The 12,511-nt window shown below is 43.2% G+C and overlaps 1 protein-coding gene across 1 annotated transcript in view; it reads left to right on the plus strand.

The window, feature by feature from the left end:
- Positions 1–27: 27 nt before the first annotated feature.
- Positions 28–12,511, plus strand: part of tbc1d1 (TBC1 (tre-2/USP6, BUB2, cdc16) domain family, member 1) — a gene marked incomplete at its 3' end in the record, with an annotated part of 44,900 nt that continues 32,416 nt past the window's right edge. The window contains exons 1-2 of the mRNA XM_068705447.1: positions 28–169; positions 977–1,611. Coding sequence (XP_068561548.1) covers positions 1,021–1,611 — 591 coding nt within the window. The remainder of the gene's footprint in view (positions 170–976; positions 1,612–12,511) is intronic.

Raw genomic sequence — 12,511 nt, forward strand, 5'->3', positions numbered from 1 at the left:
GCCCCCATCTGAGCGTGGAGAGGAGGGAGGTCTGCTCCGCTCCGTCTTCTATATTTAACTCGAACTAGAGACCGGTGTGAAGCCTCTCTGTGTGTACATACGTTGTAGTTGCGCTGAAATACGCTTCGATCTCTCTTGGTGGCGCATCGGACAGGACTTAAGTGAACAGGTAAGAAGGATGTGTCGGCGTGAGAACAGCGGAGACAAATCATCTTAAATCGATTTAAACAGATGTGCGCTTTGGGAATAGCACACATGAATCGTGCGCACTTTGGTGACCGCGCCAGTTTGTGCGTAAAAATAAACTTGTGCCGTGCGTAAAGATCACAATACGCGGACGGAGAAGGCATGCGAGGGGGGCTGCTCTCCTCGGAAATCAACATTCTAACTTCCGTCGCTGTCGCGGTGCAGCAGACCGACCTATAGTGGCGCACTGTCCCAGCTGAGTTAAGTTGAGGATTTATTTCTATTGCAAGGTCAAATATGAGGTAGGTACGCATGCCGTTTCGTTTTATTTCTTTTATGTAATGATTCCATAGCTGGTATGATCTATTTATTATAAGTATGGCCATCATGTCCTGCTGTTCATGTTGACGTAGTTGCTTATTTAAACCTTTTTCCCCCACGGATTCCACGTACGAACTCTAAACGCCCCTGTCTATCAGTGATCATTGCGGTTATGATATCGGCTGCGGTCTCTCTGTCTCTCAAGACAAACACAGCCGGCCAAGTATGCCTCCTCATACTTAAGCTGTCATGTGTTGTGTCCTTGAGACTGTAAAAAGTGTAGGTCAGTGGTCAAGTCATGTGTTTTTGGTTGGGTAAACAACACCAGGTGTTTTTTTGTTTTTTTACTGTACCCTCCAGATGACGCTGTGACTAATGCACCACAAAGACTCCGCTGATTCAGAGAGGAGCACAGCAAATGCCCCCCTTCTAAATCGGACGCCTCTGTGCCCTGACTGATGTTTTGCAGGTAAACAGCAGAGGCAGGCGGCTGCCTCCGGCTCCCAGCAGGCCATGGAGGGACTCTACTTTGAAGTGAAGCCCAGGAGAGATGAACCCTCTGAGAAAACCCCTCTTAAAATGACTTCGAACCGCCACTCATGTCCATCACTCCCACATCTCGCCTCTTCTGCACCGTGTCCTCAGAAACTCTCTGCGAGGAAGAGGATTTCATCGTGGGGGGCAAAGGTAGAGGAGGAAGAGGAGGAGGAGGAGGAAGAAGTACGATACAAACTGGCGCTGATCGGCTCTCTGCCCGTCCACCACCTGACCACCATGGCCATGCTGCCCTGGGTGGTGGCCGAGATCAGCAAGTCTGCAGAGAAGAGTCCGGGGGCCGCGTCGCGGTCTGGGGGACAGTCGGGCCCCTCCGCCCGCAATCAGACAGTAATTCTGTGTGTGTCGGCGTCGTGGGTGCGCTGCGTGGCCGTGCTGGGAGAGGGGGTTGTCTGGGACCCCCTGACACACACGGTGCTGTTCGAGTGTCGCCCCCACCAAGTGACGAAGTTGATTCACAACAGCCAGGAGCCCAGCAGCTTCGGCTGCCTGGTCAGAGACGCACCGAGCTGCTCCTGCTATGTGTTCCAGTGCCAGGACAGCACCAAGGTAGGTCATAAAATACAGGTGTATGCAGAGTAACGAACAATTAAAAAAAAAAAAGTGTACTATAAAAAAAACACAGCTACAAAGGGCCAAATCATCTGCACTCCGATGGCAGATGCACTGATCAAATAAATGCCAAATAATTTCATAAGCCATGTGGAACAGTCTCATAACTTGTCAAACAAAAGCACATGCACAGACTGGAAAGACACGAGAGACGGGGAACCATAACCTTATATTTAATGACAAAAAGCCGCATCAGTGTTTATCACTGAGGGAAACTGGATCTCGCTTTGGCATTACAGATTCCATGTACACTCTACTTTTACTCCAGCAACATAAACACGCCTGCTGACCAACACACTGACCTCCAAAAATCCTTTCACCTCTCCTCCACATGGCGAGCTCACTCGCCGGCCGGTCTCAGCGCTGTAGAGTCCCAGCTGGTGTCCCGAGTTGAGCCAGAGACATTCGATAGCGCCATGCCCCAACATACCAAAGACTCTGCCACATTAGAGAGCTGGAGAGACAATGGAGGATACTAAATGAATCAGAGAAGTCAGAGTATAAAATGGCAGCTTGACCTTGATTTAAGATCTATCTATCTATCTATCTATCTATCTATCTATCTATCTATCTATCTATCTATCTATCTATCTATCTATCTATCTATCACTGCATCTTCTATATTCTGTGTGAATGCATACATGCAAATTAATTGCTCTCAATCTTACACACACACACACACTCTCTCTCTCTCTCTCTCTCTCTCTCTCTCTCTCTCTCTCTCTCTCTCTCTCTCTCTCTCTCTCTCTCTCTCTCACACACACACAGGCTGTTTGTGTGTAGGGAGAGTCAAACGAGCTTGCTTTATATTAACCAAGCAGGATGTAGAACCACGTTGCCATGGCGACCACTTCCTGTGGCCTAGCACTTGTTGTGTTTTGTTTTTGTGGAGTTTGTGTGTGTGTGTGTGGATACTTTTTGTTCGCTGTCTCTGTTTCAGCACTTTGGAGAATGTGATGATGTCAAGCTGACCACCTGTTGCTCTATCTCTGTCACATTGGGACACACACACACACACACACACACATTAACATGCACACATGAATATGTGTGGCATTCCTGAGCATCACCAAATGTTTTTACAAGACTATTTTTGCTTTAGTTTATTAGATGTCACGAGCTGACTTCTAGTTTAAAATAATATAGGTGCATGAACTGCAGTGAACCAGATCTGTAAACATGTATACACAGGAAACACTGAACCACACAAGGGAGGGGTGAGCAGAGGTGTGTTAAGTTGGTTGCAATCTGCAACCTCACTGCTAGATGCCACCAAATCCTACACCCTGCTCTTTTTAAGGTAATGTAATACGTCAATGATGGCCCTCGATTTTACAGAGGTACAAATGTACGTGTGTGTGTGTGTGTGTGTGTGTGTGTGTGTGTGTGTGTGTGTGTGTGTGTGTGTGTGTGTGTGTGTGTGTGTGTGTGCGTGAGTGCGTGAGTGAGTGAGTGAGTGAGAGGCCTCAATGAGATTAGGGCAAATACTCACCCAACAAGATCAAACTGCTAAAATATATGATAAATATGACTTTTCATACATAATAAGAGTCATATGAGATATTCGAGATCCAATTCATTAGCTGTGTTTTGATATTCACTGTGGAGTAATTTATATTCATATTCATGATTTCTGCTACGAACATTATTTGTTTGAAAATGATCACTGCAGGAAAAAGTTTCATTAGTACAAAATGTAAGTCCTGCTGAAGAAAAGCTTCTTCTGTGTTGGGGGACAGAAACCGTCTCAGAGGGTCTGTGGTGTTTTCCTCTGCTGCTGCTCCTGCAGTGGCACAAAGTAACCACCAGGTGTCACCACTGAAGCGTCCAACGTTCACAATGCTTCAGCGTGAACATTTCATAAATGAACGTTTGCTTATTTCATTTCAGGTGCCTCGTGTTTGTATTTTAATTCATCATTAATTCAAAATAATTATGTAATTATTTTTATTTATTTATTTATTTAGCTTTTTTATTACCTAATCACTATTCTGCGAGTCAAAAGGTGGTAATGACTAAAGATGAGATATTTCAATATTGGTACTATTTTATTGTTTTCTAGTCAGTTTGGACAGTTAAAAGGCACTGGTACATTCAATCTAGTTACTGGTACTGACAGTATTGTACTGCTCACTACTTTGGTTACGCAATAACCTCTTATTTTCATCACTAGTCAGTGTTCACCAGTGACCTCAGATTAATTAATGCTATCAGACCATTGGTGATTAATTTACATTACATTACATTACAGTCATTTAGCAGACGCTTTAATCCAAAGTGACTTACAATAAGTGCATTCAACATTGGTAATCAAAAGAACTACTAGTCACCAGAAGTCATAAGTACATTTCCTTTTCCAAACAAGCATCTAAGAGCATGAAGCAGAGCATAACTCAGAGCCAAAGTACAGTGCAGAAACAAGAAAAACAGTTAGTGCTATAAGTAATACGAATACAATAAGTGCAACAAGCTAGTATGAAAACAATAAGTGCTAAGTGGAAGGCTCAGGGTAGCACTTCCTGAAGAGGTGGGTTTTCAGCCTGCGCCGAAAGATGGGCAGCGACTCTGCTGTCCTGACGTCAGTGGGAAGTTCATTCCACCACTGTGGGGCCAGGACAGAAAACAGCCGTGACCGGGTCGATCGGCCGCCAGGACCTCTGAGTGACGTGGCAACCAATCGCCCCGAGGAAGCAGAGTGAAGTGGTCGGGCGGGGGTGTAAGGCTTGACCATGGCCTGGAGATAGGAAGGAGCTGTTCCTTTCACTGCCCTGTAGGCTAGCACCAGAGTCTTAATCTGGATGCGAGCTCTTACAGGTAGCCAGTGTAGAGAACGGAGAAAGGAAGTTGTGTGGGAGAACTTGGGGCGATTGAACAACAGGCGAGCTGCTGGAATTTACAGTGATCATGATGATTAAAATGACTATTCTCTTTTAAACATCAACATGTAATTAAGTAAATATATAGTTCACTATTAATTACAAACAGATCACCACAATATTAGATTTGTATTCTATGTTTATGTGTGACAGAGTTTGCTTGTGACAGAAAAGAGGAATCTGACAAAGTCTGATCTAATAAAAACTACATTTATATCCAAACCCACTGTTTCCTCTTAGATTAGATATTAGTAAATAATAACCACATGTGATACTTTATTCTTCCCTACTAACTGTTGCATATCACTATTTTTACTTGCAATTAAATAATTAAATTATACATTAAGTCCTACAACCGTCAACATGTGGGTTTGACTAGTCTAGTATTTAAAAAAAAATAAAAAATACTGTATATATAGAGGTAAATTAATTGAATCACTCTTTATAAGCAACTGGTGGTAAAAAACAAACAAACACACTGATTAGATCAGGTCTTGGTTTTACAGTAGTTAACCTATTGGTTCATTGGAAGACACAGAGAGGAGACAGTTAATGATATTTACTGGATGTTACTGTCAAAGTAATCTACAGCACAAAGTGTAATCAGTTCTGCACTGACGCTGTGGTGCTTGAGACAAAGCAGTGTCAAATGTTGACCAAAGGACTTTGACATAACAACAGTTGAAACTTCATTATTCATTCCCAGCTATCAGTGCATCCCACGGGCATTCATTCCAGCTTGATGAGGTCTGCTCTGCTTTACAGACCGGAAATACTCTTTATACTCGGCCATAGCAACGAAGATAACAGTCTTAATCATGTAACGGTTTAGTGAAAATCTCCCAAAAGTCCACCGCCTAAAGTTTGACTACCCCGGGACAGGAACTGTGTCCACCCCAACCTCCAAACGTATTGGCGGATTTAGCTGAAACAAGCTAACCATGGTTAGCTGGAATGAAGTCGGAAGTTGGGCAGTTGACCTTTCAAAACAAAAGCAAATCAATGTTGCGTGTGAAGGATATCCATGTGAAGTGATTAGAATGATCTTACTTTAAAATGATCAAACCGGATGTGTAATTTTATGTTGGTCAACTTGACGATTAAGCGCAGGCTCCTCGGCTTCAAGGAGAAAGATCAACTTTCCAATGAAATGATATTGAAGTGTCCCACACTGTCAGAGACAAGTCGCAGAGAAGTAGCGTTGATCGCTCAGGTCTCGCTTTGGTGAAGTTTATGGCGGATGGGATGAAAGCGCGACTCCAGCGACTCAACTTGTTCAACATCAAACAAGAGCAGAAAGATGTAAGTTACGTTTAAAACGCGCTGTTGTTTAATTTCTTTGCCGTGCTAAGTGGTGAGTTAGCTCACGTCAACCGAGTTGTTAGCGTTCCCATTAGAAACCTGTCGTTAGCCAAATTCAACAAGTTAGCTCTCGTCAACGTTAGTTAAATTACACGACTCCAGCAGAATAGTCGGTACAGTCTAGTATTGTTTTCCTACACTCGTTAGTTTTAATACACGTTCTTTATTTAGCTAACTACACTATTCGTTATGTACAATGTGCCCGTTTGTTTGACAGTGAAAATACCAAGTTACCTTTAACATAGATGTGCTTCTTTCTCTTAACTATAACGTTATGAGACATCTGGCTACTGCAGTAGCTGGTCAAGAACCCGATCATAGCTGGTCAAGAACCCTACCATAGCTGGTCAAGAACCCTACCATAGCTGGTCAAGAACCCGACCATAGCTGGTCAAGAACCCGACCATAGCTGGTCAAGAACCCTACCATAGCTGGTCTAGAACCTGACCATAGCTGGTCAAGAACCCTACCATAGCTGGTCAAGAACCCTACCATAGTTGGTCTAGAACCTGACCATAACTGGTCAAGAACCCGACCATAGCTGGTCAAGAACCTTACCATAGCTGGTCTAGAACCTGACCATAGCTGGTCAAGAACCCCACCATAGCTGGTCTAGAACCCTACCATAGCTGGTCTATAACCCCACCATAACTGGTCTAGAACCTGACCATAGCTGGTTAAGAATCTTACCATAGCTGGTCTAGAACCTTACCATAGCTGGTCTAGAACCTGACCATAGCTGGTCAAGAACCCTACCATAGCTGGTCTAGAACCCTACCATAGCTGGTCTAGAACCCTACCATAGCTGGTCTAGAACCTGACCATAGCTGGTCAAGAACCTGACCATAGCTGGTCAAGAACCCTACCATAGCTGGTCAAGAACCCTACCATAGTTGGTCTAGAACCCGACCATAACTGGTCAAGAACCCGACCATAGCTGGTCAAGAACCCTACCATAGCTGGTCTAGAACCTGACCATAGCTGGTCAAGAACCCCACCATAGCTGGTCTACAACCCTACCATAGCTGGTCTATAACCCCACCATAGCTGGTCTAGAACCTGACCATAGCTGGTTAAGAACCTTACCATAGCTGGTCTAGAACCTGACCATAGCTGGTCTAGAACCTGACCATAGCTGGTCAAGAACCTGACCATAGCTGGTCAAGAACCCTACCATAGCTGGTCTAGAACCTGACCATAGCTGGTCAAGAACCCTACCATAGCTGGTCTAGAACCCTACCATAGCTGGTCAAGAACCCTACCATAGCTGGTCTAGAACCTGACCATAGCTGGTCAAGAACCCTACCATAGCTGGTCTAGAACCCTACCATAGCTGGTCAAGAACCCTACCATAGCTGGTCTAGAACCCTACCATAGCTGGTCTAGAACCCGACCATAGCTGGTCTAGAACCTGACCATAGCTGGTTAAGAAAGGATGAGTGTAAATGTCATCACTGAGGTTGCTGTGTTTGTGCTGGTTGTAGTTATTGAGAGTCACTTAGCTTTCTACAGCAGGTTTGATTTGTACTGTTGGAAGTTAAAGAAAATGTATTTACATTATTATTATTATTATTATTATACAGTTTTTTTAGCCTAAATTTGAAGACAAGATTTCATTTTTGAACTTTGCTACTTTCTATGGATGTTTGTGTGACTTGTTTCCTAAATGTGAAGTCTTTCATGACATTTTTCCCATTTCTTTTTCAACATTTCTAACCAAATAATTAGTTGATTAATAGAAAAAATAATGTGCAGATTAATTGATTTAGAAAATGATCATTAGTAGTTTTCTGAACGGTCTCATTTGTACCAGAGAAACCTGCTCAGTGCATCATCGCCCTCATAACTCACGGTGTTGCTCAACAGTCTACAATCATTCCAGTCACTAAATATGCCATTCTTCCTCAACTGGATGCTGTTAAAGCTGCTGCTCCTGTTAATCAGTGCTTTAGTTGACTGTCCGACCCTCTGTAAAGTTGAGTACATGAAAATCCAGTCTGCTGAGCCGTTGTAAGCACAAGCCAAATGTAGGTGTATGAGAGTGAGTCACGGGGATATCACCTCCAGAAGCATTGTGCTCACGCCAGGACTGACTCGAGGAGGAGGCGAGTCGCTCCGTGTGTTAGTCACACGGTGCGTCTCCAGCTCTGAGGACCTTATAGCCTTGTCCTAAAGTGAGACTCAATGTCACCATTTGAACTGCAAAATATTGGGGAGAGTTTATTTCCCCTCCCCAGATTAAGCAATTGTGATATCGTTTTCTAACTATGTTGGAGGAGGGTGATATTTACTGGGTTTAAAATGACTCTGCCATCTCCAGAATGACTTGACCGAAATAACTTCCTCACATACAACAACTGCCTTCTCTTTAGCATTTTAGATTTTGACCAAAAAAGTGTTGTTGTAGAACAAAAGTGATTGGGGTTAATTATCACCCAAATTGTCCCAAGAGTGCTTGGAATCTCCCTTTGTGTTTGTGCCATGCCCTCTTCTGGTAATCCCTCTGGTCTCACATACCTCTCCCTCCCTCTTCCTGTGAGACACGGTCTTTGTGCCGTTTTTAACTTTAAACCAGCCTTTAAAACTGGAGGCCCCTCTCTGTCTTTATGTAACTGTCCGTCTGTCTTTGTATGTTGCTCTTATTTGCCGAGCAGTCTGTCTTTGTTTGGCTTTGTTCATTTGGCGTTTTTTTTTTACCTGCCTCGCTAGTCATCCTGTCAGACTTTGAGCTCCACCTAACAATCTTCCTAGATGAGGACATTATATGTGAGCCTCACTGACCTCATTCATTCTCACCCGGGAGTTCAATGTGACTCAGCAGAGCACTTTGACAACAAGCCCCTACATTGTGTCCTCGCTATCACATTTGAATGAGTTCGTCATCTCCGCCTCGCTTCGTCTTTGTGCTGTGAAGTGGCTCCTTAATCCCAAAAGAGGGATGTCAATGTGTCGGACTGCTTTATGACCCCCCCCCTCTCCTCCACCCTTCTAATGTTTTTTCCCCCCTTTCTGTCTTTTCGTGCTTCACGTTTTGTCAGTAATGGTTCTTGTCTGCCGGGTGGCTCCTCTGTACTTTGAACTTGTGGCTTCGCTCCACAAGACCCGGGCACATGACCATGGGAAGTGCAGAAGTGGGGCTTTTTCTTCTCTGGCTCGTCATCCCTGTTGTTGATGTTTCTAGGCCGGCTGCTGTGTGCTGTTTTCAGCCACATTCCTCTGTAACTTCTCATTTTTTATTAGTTGAAATATCCATTTAGGTTAGTGTTGTAGATTTGTCCTACGGTGATTATACAAAGTATTTTGATTAAGGTGGTGCATTAGAGTAATTTGTCTATTCATGTCTTTTCATTCATTAATGCAGATCATTAACTAGATACTAAGATAGTTTTGAGTCTTGATGATTGTATAAATTAGTGATTAGGGATGAGACGATGCAGGATTCTATCACGGATCGCTGTAAAACACATTAAGTTGATTGTGGTTTGTTATCATTGGGATGATTGTGAGTGACTATTGAGAATCACAATTATTCATGCCAGGATAATGGTGACATTAAATTTCAATTTGTACAGCATGTCATGTTGGTGTGAAGTAGAAATGTTTTGGTAGACAATTGGAGTTCCGTTGTTTTGTCTTTAATCTTTGTTGGGCAAACTCCTTGTCACATCAGCCTGCTGCTGTTTCATAAGTGTGGGAACTACTGACGTCCCTCACCCGTGTGAGAGGGGAACTAGATAGTTCAGAAAGAGCAGAGAATACATTTCTTTTTGCAATAATGCTAACTGACTACGTCCTTCATGTGATTTCCTCCCCTTTTGACCTTTTTGCTCTCTTCGACAAACACTGAAACGTTCATTTTGTTTATTGCACTGAGTCACAGCTTCTCTTTTACCCACTTGTACTTGTGTAACTTCCTTCTTTTGGAGGTCAGCACAACAGTAGTCCTATTTAGTTCTGGTTCGGCAGGAGACAACATGCTTTTTCAGCGTTGCTCCTCTGCGAGAGGCCAAGTTTGTGGGTCACAGCCCGAGGCTGTGTCCCACCGCCTTCCTGTCTGACATCATGTACATATCACGCTGAACAAGATGCGTGTGTCTGTAGCTCACACTGCTCTCTGAGCAGCAATCTCTCTCTCCGCCCTTCAGTGATCTCAATCCACAACTCCAGATCAGATGTGAAAAGAGGGGAAATATTGGAATAAGAAATCCAGAAGTGCATGACATGTGACATTAACGTACAAAGAAATGCGTCTGCTTGCATTCATCATGGTTGGAGAGATCCCTAACCCTACTATTAGTGACTAAACCGTCATTGCTTAGAAACAGATAATTGGTTTCAATTAGTATCACAGAAAGTGATAAACAAAACAGAATACATTTCTTAAAGGCTGAGACAAAGTATTATTTTCATTATCTATTTAATATGCAAGTTATTTCCTTGATAAATCATCTCGTCTGTGGAATGTAAAAAAATGGTGGGGGGGAGCCCATTTTCATTTTAAGAGCCGCTATCAGCAAATGCTGCTATTCTTACTTGAAAAATGACTCAAATTCCGGCGCCAAAGCTGAAGTGTCTCAAACTTGCATTCTCTCTAATGGCCATCAGGGGGCGACTCCTCTGGTTGTAAAGAGAGGTAAGATTGTATAGAAGTCTATGAGAAAATTACTCTACTTCTCTCTTGATTTATTCCCTCAGTAAATATTGTAAACATGAGTTTATGGTCTCAATCTCTAGTTTCAAGTCTTCTTCAATACAGCATGATGTTCATTTAGTAAATTATGGTCCATTTAGAGTCAAAGACAATAAAGCAGGTTATGCTTTAGAGCGGGGCTACTGTGATTGACAGGTCGCTACCAGATCCATATACGGCATCACTACCACAGTGTCACTCCTTTGCAGTCCAAATATGGTAACTTCTGCTTACTGGTTGCAAAAAGAACAAGATGGCGACGGCTGAAATGGCGAACTCTATGCTTCAAAACCACATTCCACAAACCAGTGGGTGATGCCACAACAAATAAGTCCACTTCTTACAGTCTGTGCTCCAATTATTGATCAGCTGGTGTGTTTTGAGCTGTATTTGTACGGACGTGTGTTTGAACTGAAAATACATTAAGATGGTAGTAGAGACTATGACGTCATCATGCTGAGCAGGGCAGAGGGGGTGAAACTGGCGTAGGGGGGCTGTAATGAGAAAAGACTGGACTAGTATAATTTGAGAAAACAAATCCTCCTCTTCAGTCCCGCGTCCTTAAAGACGGGAGTGAGAGGAGAGGGTCACGTTAGGACTAAACGTGTCTGTTGGTGGAAGTGTTTCAGGGAGTCGAGCAGTGAAAGGAAGAGGAAGGGGTAGATTTAGGGGTGGGGGGTGCGTCAGCAAAACAGAGAGAGGTCTGTTGGTAGTGGACAGATAGCAGACTCCACTCTCATGTCACAGTGATTGAAAACAAGTAGACACTAGAAGCTAGATGGTGAGCACACGTTAGGAGAGGAGAGCAGTAATCAAACAGGTGAAAGACAGCACAATCCGCTTTAATATGAAAAGAAATGTTGCATTCTGCTGCGTTAAATAGGTTTGGGCAACACAATGAACACATTTAGACTTGGTCATGGGCTAGATGTGTCAATGGTTTTTGCTTTTTAAGTTTTTTTTATTGAAGTGATTCAAATATCTGCTTCCTCAAGCATACAAGGGTTGTGGGAAATAGAAAGTGGTCTAATGCAGAATTTATGGTTCAATACTCATAATAGTAACTAATAATAGCTTTGCTGTCATTGCTTGGTATGTTGTCAGTAAATAGGACAAATACATCTGCTACAGTATCAGTGGTAAATTGTGCTAAATTTGTGGCTCCCTTTAATCTTTTAAGCCTCCGTGCCGGTGACAGCCGTGGCCGGAGACATGATGTCTTTCGGTTGTCCATTCGTACGTCCCATTCTGATGAATGCAACATCTCGATCTCGTCTCATCAAGTTTGGCACAAATGTCCACCTGGACTCAAGAATGACCTGATGACAATTTAGTGGTCAAGGGTCACTGTGACCTCACAAGTCACGTTTTTGGCCGTAACTCTGGTAATTATGACGATTTCACACAAATGTGTAAGAAATCAGTTTAAGAGGATAAACTGATAAATGGATGACAGACGGATGTATTCAGCAACTTGACTGGTTGGTGGAGGCATTACAACCGCCAGGAAGTGGTTCTAGTTGTTGGCTGATTTAAAGCCCAATGCTTAGAAGAAAGGCCTTTTGAACTCTGTGTATTCCAATGGAAGATAATCACGGTGGTGTGCTTTTTAATGGCAGAGGAGAGCATGAAGTAAGAAAGTTGATGTGGATGGTCCCAGCTAACCTCTCTGTCTCTCTTCAGCTATCTATGCACTCATTGTCTTCAGTGTGCCTGATGTCTGTCTGTCTGTCTGAACAGGGTCCTACATCACCAAAATATGGATCTAGAGTTCTTCCTCACAAGCTTCCAATACGTCAAAACAATGACCTCCAAAAAATGAAATGTAATCTGCGCATAATTGTGATAGTCATCAAGATAGGCTCTGCCTACATGCAGTCTCAAGTTATATTTAGACTAATAATTTCAT

Source organism: Cebidichthys violaceus, unplaced genomic scaffold (assembly GCF_023349555.1).
Source record: "Cebidichthys violaceus isolate CVI_PGR_0920_01 unplaced genomic scaffold, fCebVio1.0.p SCAF_119, whole genome shotgun sequence".
Lineage (NCBI taxonomy): Eukaryota > Metazoa > Chordata > Actinopteri > Perciformes > Stichaeidae > Cebidichthys > Cebidichthys violaceus.